This window comes from Phoenix dactylifera, chromosome 15 (assembly GCF_009389715.1).
Source record: "Phoenix dactylifera cultivar Barhee BC4 chromosome 15, palm_55x_up_171113_PBpolish2nd_filt_p, whole genome shotgun sequence".
Taxonomy (NCBI): Eukaryota; Viridiplantae; Streptophyta; class Magnoliopsida; order Arecales; family Arecaceae; genus Phoenix; species Phoenix dactylifera.
Genome location: NC_052406.1, coordinates 3,733,885 through 3,752,262, shown reverse-complemented (window position 1 = coordinate 3,752,262; position 18,378 = coordinate 3,733,885). Strand labels below are relative to the sequence as shown.

General features: G+C 41.9%; 3 protein-coding genes across 4 annotated transcripts; 1 reads left to right on the top strand and 2 right to left on the bottom strand.

The window, feature by feature from the left end:
* Positions 1–6,936: 6,936 nt before the first annotated feature.
* On the bottom strand, positions 6,937–9,512 carry LOC108511183 (60S ribosomal protein L6, mitochondrial-like). The gene is made up of 2 exons (XM_017842062.3): positions 9,341–9,512; positions 6,937–7,548 (listed from the first exon to the last, which is right to left on the bottom strand). The coding sequence occupies exon 2, from the start codon at positions 7,541–7,543 to the stop codon at positions 7,235–7,237; it is 309 nt and encodes a 102-aa protein (XP_017697551.1). The 5' UTR covers positions 7,544–7,548; positions 9,341–9,512; the 3' UTR covers positions 6,937–7,234.
* A 1,770-nt stretch (positions 9,513–11,282) lies between these two features.
* LOC103704247 lies at positions 11,283–14,774 on the top strand. 2 transcript variants are annotated; one of them, XM_008787463.4, is made up of 3 exons: positions 11,283–11,408; positions 14,065–14,282; positions 14,420–14,764. In XM_008787463.4, exons 2-3 carry the CDS (start codon positions 14,094–14,096, stop codon positions 14,510–14,512), a joined length of 282 nt encoding a protein of 93 aa, XP_008785685.1. In that variant the 5' UTR covers positions 11,283–11,408; positions 14,065–14,093; the 3' UTR covers positions 14,513–14,764. The 2 variants fall into 2 exon arrangements, with proteins under 2 accessions (XP_008785685.1, XP_008785684.1); XM_008787462.4 differs by having other exon boundaries at positions 11,308–11,408; positions 14,093–14,282; positions 14,420–14,774.
* Positions 14,775–15,425: 651 nt separating this feature from the next.
* LOC103704248 (glycine-rich RNA-binding protein GRP2A) lies at positions 15,426–16,397 on the bottom strand. Its single transcript, XM_008787465.4, has 2 exons — positions 16,169–16,397; positions 15,426–16,053 (listed from the first exon to the last, which is right to left on the bottom strand). Exons 1-2 carry the CDS (start codon positions 16,280–16,282, stop codon positions 15,718–15,720), a joined length of 450 nt encoding a protein of 149 aa, XP_008785687.1. The 5' UTR covers positions 16,283–16,397; the 3' UTR covers positions 15,426–15,717.
* Between the last annotated feature and the right edge of the window lie 1,981 nt (positions 16,398–18,378).

Sequence of the window (18,378 nt, the reverse complement as noted above, 5' to 3'; positions counted from 1 at the left end):
GAATTTAGTCCCACATCGGCTAGAACGGAAAGGTTCCGTGCCTTATAATGAGGAGGGCGAAGCCTTTTCCTCACGAGGGCCCTTTTGTGGGACAAAACCGTGAGGGCAATCCCCCCGTCAGCGCTGGACGCGCGGGCCGGAAACGTCTCCCTCCGTCAGCGCTGGACGCGCGGACCGGAGCGCCCAAAGCGGACAATACCTCGTGGGGGACGCGGTCTCTTTCTGCTCGGCTCGGTTGGGACTAAGGCTGTTGCCGGGGTGAAAATCCCGCAACAGATGGCGCTTCGAGGTGCCTTTAATAGGCGGCGTCTTATGTTTTCCTTTTCGTCTTCTTTACAGTATTTGCACGAGACGGAGATGCTGATGCACCTAGTTCAAGAATACCGGGAGAAAGCCCGGAGGTGCCAGCGCGGCTATGAGGAGGCCCAGAGAAGGTACATGGCCGCCGAGGCGAAGTACCAAGCCTCCGAAGAGAAGTACCAGGCCTCTGAGGCCGAATAACGGGTGCTCCAAGAGAAGGTCGGAGCATCCGATGAAAGGATTCGAGCTCTGACCGCCGAGCTCGATGAAGAGAAGGGCGCGCACGCATTGGCAAGGTCCGAGCTGCGCGCCGCGGAGGCTCGATTGGCTAAGGCCGAGCAGGCGTTGGCCTCCCGCGAGCAGGAGGTGGGAAATGCCCGCCTCCGACATTCGGAGCTCGAGCAGGAGCTGAGGGGCCTCGAGCGGAGAGCCGCTTACCACGAGGCCCGGGAGATAGAGGCCCGGGAGAACGCCCAAAACGCAGTGAAGCTCTTCCGTGAGTCGGAAGAGTTTCACGAACTCATGGCTGAGGAGGGCGTGAACGGGCTGATCCAAGGCTTCCGGGATTTCTGCAATCAGTTGCGGCGGCTTCTCCCAGATTTTGATGTTAACCTGCTCCAGCCGGGAGCAGGGAGGGCGGAGGCGGAGGCAGAAACTTCGGGGGCCGAGGCGGCCGCAGCTATCCCCGAAGTGACCAAGGTTGCCCCCGAGGTCGCCCCCGAGGCTACTCCTATTGCCGCCGAGGCCATTGAAGAGGTCCCGGCAGCCGAGCCAACCACTCCTAGTACTGCCGAGGCCGAGGTGGTCGAGCTTGAGCCTCCGATGTAATTTTTGTTATTTCTTGTAAAATCGGGATGGCTTCCCATACTTGTAAGGGCCAAACCCGGATTTTGTACTTAGCCTACGGGCCTTTTTGAAATGAATATTCATTTCTTTTTTTGAAAACTCTGTCTGTCGTAGCCTAAGTTTTTCTGCTCGGATCCGTTTTAGGTTCCGAGGATATGGGCTCTAGGGCCTCAGCTTTTCCCGCCACAGGGTTTTGAGTTAGAGTTTGGCTTGCCGAGCTCCATTGCTCGGTTCTTCGACTAATGGTATAGCAACGCTTGTGCTTATACCAAGGGTTTGGGCTCGGAACGTCTTTCCGAGCCTAGTCCAGAATTCGACTAAGCCCTAGGGCGGTCGTTAGGACTTGGGACTTCTTAATGCGGCGAATTTCGAATCCGAGCCTCGGGTTGCCGGGGCGAACCGGATTCTTTTCTTACAAATGGACTGCATACCCGTCAGCCCGTGACGGAGATTCACCGGACTTGCAACAATGTGTCGGTGTCATGAGCACTTCTTCGCCGAGGCGATCGAAGACGCTCCTCTGTTCGGTGTCCGCTTTTTGAGGACATCGGCAGAGAAATCCAATAATAGGTAATGTAATGTAAAGACATTTAATAAATAGGTACCTTGTACCGTGTGCGTCCTGGCTCCGAGGCGACTGAAGACGCTTCTCTGCTCGGACTCCGTTCTTGGAGGGCGTCGATAGAGAAATCCAATAATAGGTAATGTAATGTAAAGACATTTAATAAATAGGTACCTTGTACCGTGTGCGTCCTGGCGCCGAGGCGACTGAAGACGCTTCTCTGCTCGGACTCCGTTCTTGGAGGGCGTCGACAGAGAAATCCAACAATAGGTAATGCAAGGACATTAAATAAATAGGTACCTTGTACCGTGTGCGTCCTGGCGCCGAGGCGACTGAAGACGCTTCTCTGCTCGGACTCCGTTCTTGGAGGGCGTCGACAGAGAAATCCAACAATAGGTAATGTAAGGACATTAAATAAATAGGTACCTTGTACCGTGTGCGTCCTGGCGCCGAGGCGACTGAAGACGCTTCTCTGCTCGGACTCCGTTCTTGGAGGGCGTCGACAGAGAAATCCAACAATAGGTAATGTAAAGACATTAAATAAATAGGTACCTTGTACCGTGTGCGTCCTGGCGCCGAGGCGACTGAAGACGCTTCTCTGCTCGGACTCCGTTCTTGGAGGGCGTCGACAGAGAAATCCAACAATAGGTAATGTAAGGACATTAAATAAATAGGTACCTTGTACCGTGTGCGTCCTGGCGCCGAGGCGACTGAAGACGCTTCTCTGCTCGGACTCCGTTCTTGGAGGGCGTCGACAGAAATCCATCGATGAAGGAACGAGCCGAGCTCGTTGGTTGAAGCTGGTAAAGAATGAGCCGAGCTCGTTTGGCCAATAAAGACAACATCCCAACGTATCGGGGCATCCCGATGAACCGGGGCATCTCGACGTCTCGAGGCATCCCGGCCGAGGTCGGGGTAGGAGCACGAGCCGAGCTCGTCCGGTCAGAGGACCGCTATTCAACAATCGATGGAGCACGAGCCGAGCTCGTCCGGTCAGAGAGGACCGCTACTCAATAATCGATGGAGCACGAGCCGAGCTCGTCCGGTCAGAGAGGACCGCTACTCAATAGTCGATGGAGCACGAGCCGAGCTCGTCCGGTCAGAGAGGACCGCTACTCAATAGTCGATGGAGCACGAGCCGAGCTCGTCCGGTCAGAGAGGACCGCTACTCAATAATCGATGGAGCACGAGCCGAGCTCGTCCGGTCAGAGAGGACCGCTACTCATGTCTCGACGCCTCGAGCTTCCCGGTAACCGAGGCATCCCGACGTCTCGGGGCATCCTGACCGTGGCCAGGATAGGAGAACGAGCTGAGCTCGTTGATGGAGAGCGCACCATAAACTCATGGACATCTTCAGGGAGTCCACGCAGGTACTCCATCATCCCGAGGTATCAGGGCATCCCAACCGTGGTTAGGGAAGAAGAATAAACCTGATGCCATGAGATAATCAAGAAAATTGGTGAGCTCGGAATAAGTTCGCAAACCATCAGGGACTGAACGAAAACGGAAACAGATCCCCGGGACTGAACCCGCCGGGAAGCACAGACACAATTGAGGACATCATCCTCTTCGTCTTCTTTATCTTATCCAAATGTTCTTGCTGTCTTCTCCATATACTCTCTTCCCTGCTCTCTCCACATACTTGCCCCCTCTGACTTAAGCATCGGAGGGCCGGCGCCGGGGAGCCCGGCCACCGGTTTTCCTTGCAGGACTTGCACACCCCCCCGCAGCGGAGGACGCAGCCGGCCGGCGCACCGCCGTCCGCCCCCTGCAGCAGCGGAGCTCCTCCTTCCCCGGCTTCGCGGCGGCCCCCGGGTCCAATTTCCAGCAACAGTTGGCGCTAGAGGAAGGGCCAGCCTCCTCTCTCCATTGACTACCCTCCAGGACTGTGGGGGCCCGTTGGGGTAAAACCTGGCCGGAACCTTCCCGCTGGGGGGGCTATGTTGTGGGGGGGAGGGGGGGCTATGTTGTGGGGGGAGGGGGCCTTGAATTTAGTCCCACATCGGCTAGAGCGGAAAGGTTCCGTGCCTTATAATGAGGAGGGCGAAGCCTTTTCCTCACGAGGGCCCTTTTGTGGGACAAAACCGTGAGGGCAATCCCCCCGTCAGCGCTGGACGCGCGGGCCGGAAACGTCTCCCTCCGTCAGCGCTGGACGCGCGGACCGGAGCGCCCAAAGCGGACAATACCTCGTGGGGGACGCGGTCTCTTTCTGCTCGGCTCGGTTGGGACTAAGGCTGTTGCCGGGGTGAAAATCCCGCAACATTTGGAAAACAAACCTTCATTAAGAAAAAATAAAATAAAATGTGGTCTTTCTATTTTCGTTGTAATCAGATCAGATATATATCTCATCAAAATAAAAACAATAAAAGTATTAAAAGATATTAAAAAACAGGGCAAATTTGACAACCTAGGATCAAGCTCATGCCAGAATGTGGTGTTAGAGCTTCTTGACAGTATAAATTTCCAGCAAGATATTAGGAAGGACCTCAACATAAAATGTTTGGCATGAGTTGAGAAGTATATGATGTAATATAGTGGTCAAGATCGAATCTTATGCATTGAATGGGAGTCACGCAAAACTCGAATAGATTTTGATTTATGAGGAAAAATTGTAATATTTAATATAAAAATGATATTCATCTCTAATTCATGGATAAGTCAATGCCAAATGAAACACAATCCCATTGAATACCAACTTTCTGAAAAAGGTCTTAAAAATTAGTAGCACACTTTTGATACAATTCAAGTTGATTCAACATGGACAAACGAAATATAAAACTCCAATACATTTAATTCTAGCTAAACATAAACAAACCTTATAAAATTCAATGTAATTAATAGCCCAAATGAAATTTTGATTTGGCTTGAGTTGACACAGCTTCAATACCATGACTTTGGAATGAGCATTCCTGGCGACTATGCGTTATCTAAAGCCAATGAGCATTATATATAAAAATCTTGCCAACAAGAAACCAAGGATCAATTGGATGATCGATTTTCTCTATCTACATCCTTGATCTTCGCTTGTCGATAAAATATAGGTAGAGCAGTTGCAATTTTTACTCAATTTATATGCCCTAATTTTCGATATATCTATTATATTTTAATGTGTTATTTCAAATAGGGCAACCCTTAGTAAAAAAAAGTCCATATTGGATATTTTAGCATGCTGCTCGTCATACATACTATTCTTTAGAAGAATGTTTAATAGGAAAATCTAAATTACTTAGATTTATCGTCCCAATGAAATTAATATAAAGAAGCCTCTAGATGGTCACTTGAACTCAACTACTACCTTGGCTGTAATTTGAAAGGTGTTGCCTATAACATAATTAATAAAGGCACTACCCCCCAGTCACTATTGTCATTGTTGTCACTTTGCCATATTGCCAACATCTCAACTTTTAGCATTATAGTTGCCACTATCACCATCCTCACCACTATCACTATTATCCTTACCATTATTGCCATCATCTTCATCAAATATTATCTTCGCCGCCACTACTACCACTTCCACCACCACCATCATATTTATATTTTTAAAAATAATTAGCCATACCATTTTTTATATTTTAAAAATTTAGAAAATTAATAAAAAATATTTTTTTTAGTTTCCTAATACTTCAAAACTAATTGAATGGGTGACCTTGTGATTTTCCGAGTCTATTTTTATTAATTTCATTATAAACTTCAGTAAGTATAAGGCAAAAAATCCTCGTAGTAATCTTAAAATGAGCTAGGAAAATAGGCATTGCCGCTGACACATATTGGTGCCCACTGGTAGTTGCGCCGACAAGTGGTTAATGCTTAATAGCCAACGATCTTAATTATGTTACTTTAGCAGACTAAGTTTCATTTGGCAGAGCATTTGATGGGCCATAAAGCACTTTTTGACCCTCCAAAAATACTATTGGATGGAATAGAGGTGTGATAAAAAAAATCGAAAAGCTGTTTTAGCTTTACCAAAAAGCTAAAGAAGCTCCAAAATTTTTCTTTGAAAAAACACTTTTAACATGCATCGGAAAGCTATTTTGATTTATAAAATTTTCTTTTTGAACTAAAATACTCATGTTAAAATATTATAATTACAAAAAATATCCCAACAAAGAAAACAAGAAACTCAAAAATTAGTTCCTAAAAATATTATATTAATAAAATATTAATATATAATGATAACAATTATAATATTTTATATCTTTATTATTGTATTATACTGTAAATATAATATTATATTACATTATATCATAATACATTGATATGTTATGTTATATAATATCAAATTATGTTATATTATTATGCTATAGTATACAATATTATATTGCTATATTATAAAATATTATATTACAATACAATAATATTATACAATATCATATATTTATGTATTAATACATATTATATTTTATTATGCCCTGTTGTATAATACTATGCAAATGTTCTTTATGGTCATACCAAAAGTACTTTCTCAGTTTATTTACCAAACACGTATTAAAGTTTCACAACACTTTAAAAATATAGTTACTAAACAGCAAATAGTTTAATAAAAGTTCTACTTCAAAAAGTTCTATTTCACAAAGCTCTACTACCGACAACTTTACCAAATGGGGCCTAAGTGGTTAATGCTTAATAGCCATAGACATGTCAAAAGATGTCAGAATGGTGATCAGATTGTTCCTAGATTAGATAGTGGTTGATATTTTCTCGCAAAGATCAATATGTTCTGATAGATGGTGGTCAATGCAACTTTGCAGCACCTGTTTGCAAGAATCTTTGATTTTGTTGTGAGAGCTTTGCCAAGGATTGGTGCCATAACAGAGAGAGAATATGACTCATAAAGGGTGTTGTGGAGTAGGCTTTCATTATTTGCGACCATCATGGGTGTATTTCAGGTTTTGGAGCTGTTCACTTGATGAATATCACGGCCCTTATCACAGAAAAAAGATCAGCTTGGTAAGGTTTGCACCTGCTGTCATGTAGTTTACTGAGGAGTTCTGTGGGTGGAGGCCAACTAAACTTATTGTTACTAAACTTATTGTTACCACCAACAATAAGCTTATTGTTGTTAACACCAACTAAACCTGCTGCTGTCACGGCCCCAGAAGCATGAAAGGAGAAAATACACAACACCAAGCTGCGCTGCTAACGCAAACTTATTGCTCCACCTTATGACTTTTGGTGTGGCTGGCAGTCCAAAATGTTTCATTCATTGATCACCATGAAGGTTCGCCATGGACCAAGAAGGTGGTAACCCTTTCTTCATACTGAACTACCACAATTTACAGGAGCAGAACCTTGAGAAACATATCATGGAAAGGAACTCAAAAGAACAAACAGGAATTAGATATGTTGACCCACCAAAAGGATCACCCTGGATGATTTTTCAGGAAATCAAATTCAAGGATTTTAATGTCATAACAAGTAGTTCATGCACCAGCGATCTTCCATCCTTGTCCCTGACATGGTTTGATCCATGGTGGTGCTACTCAGCAGCATAAGCTTACAAGAAAGGTAATTCCTTTCTTTCCGCTTTCACTTTGACTTCTTTCCTTGCTTCTTCTTTACTACTTCATCGATGTACAGAATTCCCTTGCCTTTGTAGACTTCAGGAGGCTTACAGCTACGAACAGCACCTGCAAACTGGTGTACCCTTTGTTTGTCTATCCCAGTACAACAAATTATATTGGGTTTAAAGCAGAAAGCACGAACAGCAGGAGGAACAGCAAACTCTACTTCATGACTGTAGCCCAATTTCAAAAACAACCGGTGGCCTTCTGATTCAGTTCTTGCTCTAAACCCAACTCCCACAATCTTTAGAAACCGAAAGAATTTGGCCTCCATCTTGCCTGTCAAGAAAAATCAATGAGTCCATCTGAGGCTAAAGTCATGGGTATAAAATAACACCAGTTTGCTACATGTTCTGCAGGGCTTTCATAGAGGATTTCGACAACAACTTTTGACAGAAGAAACCAGAGGTTACAAGCTATTTTTAGCACTACCATGACCAAGGATTTCTGAGCTCAACTCTCCAAAAGGACATAAATTTAAAACAACATGAGTAGCCGACTGACTTCTATTGCATGCCCTTGAGAGAAAAAACAGGCAATAAACTATTAACCACCACTTGTCTCATTCAACATGACCACAACTTATCTGCTTTAAGCAAATCAAATGAATTCCGCAATCATGATACAGAAACTAGTTTAAGTCAAAATTGATTTTTTTTTTAAAAGCATAATAACTAAAATGATAAAACATAACAACAAAAATTTGATGTATTATATCAAAAGTATCTCATCCCTGCTGAAGGTCAAGATTTTCGTTTGGGCACTAACAAGAAATCAAGTTGCTATGAAGGATAACCTCAAGTTAAAAAATCTCAATTTTCAATCCAAGACGTGAATTCTGTGATGCACAAGATGAGACAGCAGACCAAATCCTTTTCAAGTGTCACTCTTTTTGTTGCGGAAAGAACTCCTCAGAGTCGGAGCATAGAATCTTAACCTTAGGGGATTGAATGTATATACCAGTTGGTCAGATCTTAGTAGCTGGAATCATTTACCTGGTAATGCACTCGCTTCAAAACCTTCACGGAATCTTGAACCCGCATCTACTTCTTACATATTCCTTATTAAGAGTGTGTCTAAAATATCTGCTTCCTTGCACCTGTACCAACTCCCGATAATGGAAACTAAAGGTCAAAATGGAGGGACTGCAATGTCAGCAGCAAGATGAGAGGGGTCTGGAACATGGCTGCTGCAGCTTTGCTCAGGAGTGTAAGTGTATGTCTCAAAAGAAATGGGCGAGAGTTTAAGGTTGTTAATAAGAGTAGAGATGATCTCTGGAGAGACATGTGGATTCTTGTTTCTTCATGGATTTCATTCCTTAAAAACAAGGACCTTCGATGGATATCGAGGTGATGAAGGCGTCGAATACATACATGGCCTATACTAAATGTGTTTTTCAGCCCTTCCCTTATCTGCTGTTAGCTCCCAATTCTATTTACTCTCTTCCACAGTTTTCTGTTTTTGTTCCTATCTTTTGTTTGATGTTCCTGACCCTACATGGATGTAATAAGTTCATGATCTTAATGAATTTGATGCGATTACCATCTTTACATTGCAGTCAAACTGAAATCTCTAATAAGTAACAACAGGCATCAATTGATATATGGCCTTGAAATGATTATTGACCAAAACTATAATAATGAAGAATCATCAAAATTTTAGATGAGAAACATAGCAAATGATCATCTAAAGTAACACCCTTATCATTTGCACCATATCAACCCCTAGAGAATTAGATTTTTTTTTTTTTGCCTAGAGAATTATGTAAAAAAAAATATTCCAACTATCTCTAATCTGAACAGTGCTTCTACATCGCAAAGGCATTAGTATGTGATTGGAGTCGTAACGAATTTGCAAGGGAAACAATCACTATGGTACCAACTGTCTCATAAATAATCTTTTTGAAATAGCTAAGACAACTAGGATACATGCTCGTATCTCATCAAAAAGAGTTTCCATTCCATCAACAAAAGTAAAGGCAATATATATAATAAAAGAAAACTAGATCGAAGATATTTTTTTTCTGAACGAGAAACTAAAAGATGTATCCAAAATCAGATGGGAAGCTTACCTCGAGAGAAGAGGTGATACGGGAGAGGGCAGCGAAGTTGGCGGCGGCCGGAAGGAGGGTCGTTCGGTCGCAAGTTGTGGAGGACGGAGGAAGAAAGGAAGCGACCCGGGAAATGCAGAGTTAGGGTAGAGAGAATGGAGAAAGAACGCACGTGAGCGGACGGTAGCTGGTAATAGGCTAATAGCCGTCGCGCAAGAAATACGGCGACCGATGTACCGATTTATTAACCCTCATCCACTTCATAAATTATAACACAAACCAATGGCTGCTTATGCATCAATGGTCAATTTTTTCATTATTTAAATTGATCAATTTTGACCATTTGATGTGTAGCTAATGAGGTTCTAAATTATACAATTTTTGATATTAAAGTGTTTTTAAAAAAAGTAAATCATATACAATAATTTGAATTATTAATGTGAAATCTCCGTCATTTAATTTTTTTTAAAAAAATGTAACTCTAAAAAAAGTTAGATTAGGTGTAACTTGAACCTATCGCTTGTAGTAGGATCATTCAATAGAAAGATCTAAATAGTAATTGTTTATTTAATAGTTATATATTTTAATACAATATTATTTAGTTCAAAAACTCAAATAAACGAGACAAACGAAAAAGGCCGCCGTAGCGTCTCAAAGTGCCAAGGCACTCGTCAAGACCCATCCCTTGGATTCCCAAAATCCAAGATTTTGAAAACAAAAGGCACCCATTGGAAATTAGCCTTTGGTTGGTCCCGACCGTCAAACTATTGGCTTTTTTTAATTAAAATACTCTTACAACTCTCCACTTATTTGTGATAAAAATAAAAATATTAAATTAAGGTATACCTAATATCAGATGGATGACTCTTGAATCTATGGTTGAACATAAATCAATGGGATTGTAGAGATTGAACCTTGATTTCGAAACATTAGCAATTATGTGAAAAAATATTTCCATTATAGAAGGATACTTGGTTCTCTCAAGACAGTAGCTTTTGCCAATCAAGCTTTCTAATAAAACAAAGAAAGAGGAGTACGCTTTCCAGCGAGGATACAAGAGTGCATCATTTTCAAGCCAGTTCAGCTTCTTAGGCCCCACTTTGTCGAGACTTTTCACAATAAACTCTTTGGCTTGGGCAGAATATTCAGTACATACTACTATTTTCGGATCTAGAGAAGAAGACGTTGGATGGAATAATTTTTTGAGACTTTCTTACACTGAGAAGCCTGAAAAGACATAGAGTGTGTTTCTCGTAGACGAATACCAACTTGCGGAGTTTGCTGTGCGGGACTATCCGCCGGTCGGTGTCAAGTCGGGTCCCTAAGGCACTCAAATCAAATGTTGATCATAGCTTAGCAAGAACCCATGGAAATAATCCGCCTCCCATAGCTGCAAAGACAAACTCATCAAAGGTGTCCTATAACTACATATCACTCCATACAAGCTATAAGTTTATTAAGGACAAACATCCAACCTATTTCTTATAGAAATTAAGTACATTTAATTAGATACGAGAATTTATATATATCGAATAGTTGGTTAGGACATTCCCATTTTTTTTTAAAATTAGAATGAGCGTAAAACTTTCTTTAACCAAACGGTTAGAATAGGAGCCACTTGTTTCTATTTCTATTTCAGGCTTCAATTTCTCCTAACCAAATACTCTTAATTTTTTTCTATTCATTTATTTTTTTTATTTTATTTGTGGTCTCTGATCTTCCACTGTATCAACAAAAAAAAAAAAGGCCATTCATGTTTTATTGCAACAGTGAAAACAGCCGGCATGCGTTAATATTAACTGTGCGATATTTATATTTTCTCATAGTAACCATCTTAATCCATCAGCCATCAGAATTGCAAAAACTTCAGATCCAGACCCAAAATATTTGGCATTTCTTTTCAGCAGGAGGAAGAAAATACTACTGAATTTAAGGCGGCTAAGGTAGTGGCAAAATAGTAATTAGATAAGCCATTTTCAATGTTTTAAGCCATGGGGTCGCGCTCGCGCTTTTAGATGTAGATGTAAAGGCCCGGCGCTCCCAAGCCCCCCCGCTCTCGAAAGTTCGTCGACCCTCTTCGCTCTTCCATGTGCGTGCCCACCCTTCATCTTTTCTTTCTTGATTCTTTTAAATTTTATGCTTTTTTTTCTTGGAATTTCATATTGATCGAACCGTAGGTTTGGGGTTTCGAGGCTTTAGTTTTCCCTCATGGAAAGTTAGGGTTCTTTCGAATGGTTGTGCGTTTTGTGGTTTTAGAATTTTGTTCGGATGTTTTCTATTCGTTGTATGCAATATTATTTCGAATCGAAATTGTATGATCATTTATTCCTGCCTTCAGCAAGCTTAATTTCTTTAGCTGTTTATGAAAATATGAAGATCGAAGAAAAAAAAGAAAAAAATTTGGCACCTTGATCCCCTTGGCCTTTTCTCATGGGTTGTGAATTTGATCGTATGCCCATAAAAAAAATACTGGCAATTGATTTTACCACTTTATTGGATTCTTCTATATATGAGGAGTCGAGATACCCTTCTTTGTTGGGTTTTAGGTGGCTTCCTCCAATCTACTTGGGAAAGGAATTCATGAATGGAAGAATTGGTAGAAAAAAATTCATCTTTAGGGGGGAAATACTTGTTTTGGGGCTGATTGTCGGCACCTTCACTTGTCCATTTTTTTTTCCCCTCTCTATTTTCTGCTACTACTGTCTACTAAAGCGAGAAACCACCTGAGTGCTTGCTCTGATGATATCACCCCTTGCGACTTGGGCAAGGGGGGCGGTAGAAGATAGGGATCAGCCCTTCCTAATCGAGAGAGAGGGAGAATATAAGACTTTCGTAGTTTGACAAAGCAGGCCCCTCTTTTTTTGGTCTCTACACGAGGGTCCAACTCCACTGGAGCATCCAGTGATCCATGGATGTCATTGAGCTGCATCAACAATGTCGCTGTACGCCTGTACAGAATAAAGGTTGAAATTGAACAACCAGATAGAGAATATAGGTGACTTGTGTGGATTTTATTTGAGCAGTAATGTTTATTTTAGACATTTGTTTTCAGAAGTAGTTTCTGTTGGATGAAGTCTGGAGATTGCGTCTGGATGACTTAATTTGTGTTGGAGAAGTTAAGATCAATGAGAGATGCACCATTGGTGTGTTAGGTAACTGTTGACATAATTGATACTTGAATGGTAATTTCATCAGATAGCAGCAGAACTGGTTATATAACATGAGTCAAAATGCTGGGAATTGAAATACTTGGGTATTGGATGGTAGACAGAAATGGAATTTTTAAAACTAACTCCTTCTCTACTCCTGACCTTTTTTCTTGTGTTTTCTTTGTTCTGATGTATGCTTAAATGATTTTCTTTTATTTTAGTATAAGTCATTTGAATTTGATCAGCTAAGTCTACATGGCTCATTTGATTTTGATCAAAGATGACTTGAGACAATTTTTATTCTTTTGATGTTGGTCATTGGTGTTCAGAGGAACATTTTATAGATGCCATGCGTATGTGCAGTCTGGCTGAACCTTAAGCATCTGATAACATAGTGGCAGGTGTTCCATACTATTCAGTTGTTTACTTGTATATGAACTTGACTTGTTATATAAGTTTGACAAGATGGTATGTGGATCTTTAAACATGTGGAAGTTTGGGATGTAGGATAATGACCTTTAGGGGAGAGTTTTGAAGGTCACAAATGGGAGAGCTTAGGGGACGCACAGGTTGGAAGATGGATCAAAAATGAAGACATGAGATTTCGAACTGTTGAACAAAAAGGATTTTTTTAAATATGCTTGGCCTAGAATCTTCCCCTGACCTGGCTATTTTGGAGAGGAACTTGGATATGCTGGCTTGAACTTGATTACTTTTTAACTATGTAAGGTCGAATATAGCTCCTTTCATGTGAAACATTTAATATTGAAGTCTCGGGGCCTTTTTCTTTGTTGCATAGACCTCATATTGTTGCAATTGAAGTGAGATGGGATAAGGAATAAGGGCTTTTCTTTGTAGTTTGTACCCTAACTCTTGTTGTCAACAATGGAATTCAATGTGGTAAGTGATCAAATCCAAGTTTCGAGATTTTGTTTTTGCCCGTAGTCATAGGGTAATTGAGATTTAGTTATCTTAAGTTCAGTTTTATTCCTCTGAAAGATGCTCAACAAAGAAAGTTTGTGACACCATGTACGTGAAATGTCATGTAGCTGTCTAGTCCAAAAATGGTTTCTTATCTATCGATTGTAAAAGAACTGTTCATTAAATGGATAGTGGGACCACACTAAATTTTGTGAGGACATTCATGATACTGTTCCACTGGCTTTTAGTTCTGGAGAATATTATGAGCTTTCATGTCAAATTTGTGGACTTTCTTGTCTGAAATTTGCTTAGATATTATGAAGCCAGTTTAATCGAATACTGGCTACGCATACAAGGCATAGTATGCTGTACCGTACCGAACTAGTTGGGTACCGATGGCGTATCGGTATGCCAAGCGTACTGCGTATCATACCGTATCGGCATTATGCTGGTGTGGCACCGGTACAGGGTCTGGTATCCATATGACGAACCTTGATACAAAGAGACTTAGCTGTAACAGAAAGGTTTGGACCCTTTTTTTTTTATGTTTAGCGACTGATCCTGTTTATTTAGCGGAGGCAAATTTGATGCACTAGTGCTTGATTTCTGATGGACTTTTGTCTGTCCCTCGCAATTAAGGCTATGAGCATCATGGTTACATTTGAACATGTGCAGAACAAATCAACTAGTTCCACATTTTCAGGATGGAGCCGGAAAAAGCTCACTCCGAAAACCAACATCCATCTGCCACAGTCAATCCAGCAATGACTTCATGCCGAAAGAAGAAATCAGAGGATGCCACTTTTTTGCAAGATCTGAGAGATCATATTGATGAGTTTATTCATGCTTCCATGGATGAGCACAAAACCTGCTTTAAGAAGACCGTTCAAAAGGTAACTCGCAACAAAAAAATAAACTTCTACATTCATGTTAAGTAGGACTGTTTTATTTGTTTATTTATTTTGAGAAAGGACAAGTGGGACTATTAATTATGCATTTATTCAAAATTCCACTGGGTTCTTTGTTGCAGATGTTTGGAATGTCCAAAGTTGTTGCAGAAAGGACTGCAGAAGCTAAAGAAGTCGAAAGTTTTTTGCCCCTTCAGACAACCGTGTCGCAATAAGAATCTGGAAGCTCTGGAAGTTGTTTACGTCTGATATCTTGTTTCTCTATATCCAACTGCTAGGGTGATGACATTCTCAAAGTACTAGTAGATTCAGGCAACTTGCTTCCATGCTTTGTTGAATATTACCAGATGACAGTTTGTTTTCCTTGTTCCTACTCACTGCCAAGTTCCAATTTAGATACTTTTCCTTGGTATATAGCTATGGGTATATGATGTAACGTTGATTACTTTGCCATTGTTGTGCTGGCCCATGGTTGGATCTCGTATTGTTCACAGTAATCATTTTGTGATTGCCTGGCACCACGAAGCGCGTGGCTGGAACTTGTTGAAAGAGTTTGGTTGCCTGTGTTCGAATTGGATTGAACAACAATGAAATTATGAAGCAGGACTGATAAGAATCTTTGATTAGAAATGGATTACTGACGGATCCTGGTTATGCCATCATCTCCAGGGTGCAAATGTACACGGACAGGCTTGGTAATTCCGGCTCGCAAGCTGGTCGCCAGATCGATATCCGTCAGAGCGTGCGCGAGATCTTTATCTCCTGTGGGGGAACGTGGGAGCATTTTCTGCGAAAGGTAGGAGTTCCTTCTCAGGTTGTTCGTAGTCCAGGAAGTAAACATTTGAGCATTCCGTGAAAAGGCTTCGCATGCGACCATTTTCGCTTCCCCGGTCGTGTATCATTTCCATCACCTTCTCTATATTTTTATCCATCCCTTCTCATTGAGAATTGCTTAACCAGCCATGTTCGTCGCCTTCCTGGCTATATTTCTAATTATATTTTCATCATTCTTCCCTTCTCATTGAGATCCTTACCGCAACACCTAAATACTACTTAAAGCTTAAAAGATTCAAAAACCGATATCATAATCACCGTTAGAAACAAAACACAAACGCATGCATCACAAGATACCAATCAAGCCCAGAAAGATAAAGCATCCATTAAGAACAAAGGAATAGAAACCACATCCACTACACCCATTTCTCTGCTCCCTCAGATCTCTCTAATTTTAAAGTTTTTAAGCATCCAACAACTCTCTCTCTCTCATAACCAAACGGAACGGAAACCTAAACAGACGATAACGACGACATCAAACAAAAAACCATAACATCATAACACTTTCAAACTGATAGATAGGACGAGAGACACCACCGTCTCTTTAAGCCCAGCCCTCTCGGACCGCGCGGCAGGCCGAGAAGCCTTAGTTCCGCCAGTCCCCGTCCCCTGCGCCGTTCCTCGAGAAACGGGACCCGCCGTAACCACGGTCACGGTCACGGCCGTAGCCACCGCCTCCGCGGCTGTACCCGCCGCCACCCTCACGGCGACCTCCTCCGCCGTAACCTCCGCCGCCGTAACCTCCTCCGCCGCTGCGGAAACCGCCGCCACTGCCCCGGGACTGGGCCTCGTTGACGGTGATGTTCCTCCCGTCTAGGGTCTGCCCGTTCATCCCCTCGATGGCGTCCCTCATCGCCTGCTCGCTCCTGAACGTCACGAATCCGAAGCCCCTCGACCTCCCCGTCTCCCGATCGTTGATGATCTGCACCGAAAACCATCAGATCTGACATCAAGAAAAGCAAAAAAAAAAAAAAAAAAAAAAAAACGAGAAATAGGTCAGCAAGGCATCCTTGTGGGTTGGATCGAGGGATCCAGACCTTGGATTCGATGATCTCCCCGAATTGGCTGAAAGCCCTCTCGAGGGAGGCGTCATCCGTCGCCCAGGCGAGCCCGCCGACAAAGCAGCGGTATTCAACGTCGATAGCCGCCATCGAAGAAAGAAAGGAACGGAAACCCTAACCCTAAGAAAAGGACGACGAAAGGGGAAAGAGGGGGAGGAAATTCCAACCCACCTCTGAGAGCGCACGAGAAACCCTAGGTCCCCAAACCCCATATTTATAGAGCGGCAGCACAGACGGTAACCTTACCTTAATCAGTAACCCTACAACCTTCCTCTTTTGCTCACGCGCTCTTATCTTTTGGGCTTGGGTAACCGCCGGTACGCGTACCGGATTTCAGGTTAAGCAATATTCGCGGAGTGATTCCGATTTAGACGAGTCGTATCACTTGTGGCTCGACCGGGGATTGAGCAGGGTCACGTTAGCTCGTCCCGAGGTTACTTGTTTTGTGGGCTCCGTAGCACGTGACGAGATTAGTATCTGAGAAAATATCTGGAGAACAAAATGACGGTTTTGTCCTTCATCCGATGGGCTTTTAATGCCTTTCGTGCGCACACGGTGACGTTTTTTGGATGAGGTGACGCCGACGCCGACGAAAAGAGATTTGCTTCATCTTGTGGGCCCACAGCCCACGTGGACCCGGCATGGCCCAGACTCGAATTATGTGCATTTGTATCATAAACTTCTTTAATATTCGTTTTTTTTTTCCTTCAATTTTTTTAAAGAAGAGATAACCCTGTTGAAAATCAAAGTGAGGATGAACAAGTCACTGATAGGAACTCTCAAGACTTCATTAGACGCAGCTGAAATCTCTCCCATTTCAATTTCCTACAAGAAGAAGAAAGAGGGGGAGAAATTGTTAGGACTTGCTAATCTATATATTATAATCTTTTGTGAGTCAAAAGACTTGACTCAGCTAAACGGCATAATTAAATCTTTTATCATAGACACAAAAATTTAAGGTTCAAATAATCATATCTAACTGGGGCACAGATGTCCCCATCATATCATCATGCCTAACTAAGTGCGACTTCATATACATGACTGTTACATTATGGTCCGCAGAATTTGGTTGTGGTCTAATTCTATTAGGGCATATTTGATTAGGAGAAATTAGACTTTGAAGTAGGAATAGAAATGAGTGGCTTCTATTTTAACTATTTGGTTGGAACAATTTCAATTCCATTTTTTTTTCAAGGAAGAATAAAAATGTCCTAATCCTCTGAAACCAAATTTGGACTCTGGTATTCAAATCCTACTCTATTCATGAACTAAATGCATCGGAGAATAAAACCATTGACCCGTCCATTTTGATTCTAATTTCAATTTCGATCACAAACCAAATGCACCCTTACATTTTCTCTCTCTCCTCTGCTGTCAAACTTTCTCTCCAATCTAAAAAAAAAAAATCCAAATATATTTTAAGAAGCTCTAGATCGATGTTGAATGCAAATCCATAAATGAGGAAGTGTAAATGGTTGTGGTCCTCCACCTAATTAACCCCTCCAAAAAAAATAAATTCCTCCCCCTAGAAAAAAAATTGATAAGCTTACTTTCACTTAATGTACGTCTTTTGTTTCTTTTTAATGAAAAAAAAGGTAATGAAGGATAAGTGGTTGAACATCCAAATTTGGACATCTAGTTAAAATGTGGAATTGACCACATGTTGATGCGAGGCAGAAAGGATTACTGTGATCCAACGACCATTAAATTTATACTAGGTGGTAATAGGACTCCCAAATTTAGTTCCCTTTTCTCCCCTCTTTGAGCGCGAAAGAAAAGATTTTCTCAAAAATTATGAATAAAAAAGGGTTCTCTCTAAAGAGGTATTGTAATAGAACAAGAGAGATTGGGCAACATTGTAACATTGAGTACGCATGAGGAGGCAGGGTCAAGGACTATATTCAGAATACATGGATGATGTGGCTAAAATATGTTAACTAATTAAGAGATGATGCGTGGCATAGGAGGGTTTAGTTTCATTTTAATTTGAATTCAAATTTTTGGGCTATAGTGCAGATAAGGGAAGCGCAGATCTCCTCTAAGTGAATCAAGGGCTCAAGAGCCTGAATCCATTGCAAGAAGAACTCTTCCTCTTTAAAAGAAGGTCCAACGCTGATAGGAGATATCGAACTCTTTTCTCAATTATTTTTCTCTAGCCTTCTTGCTCATCCTCTTGTTGTTCCTCC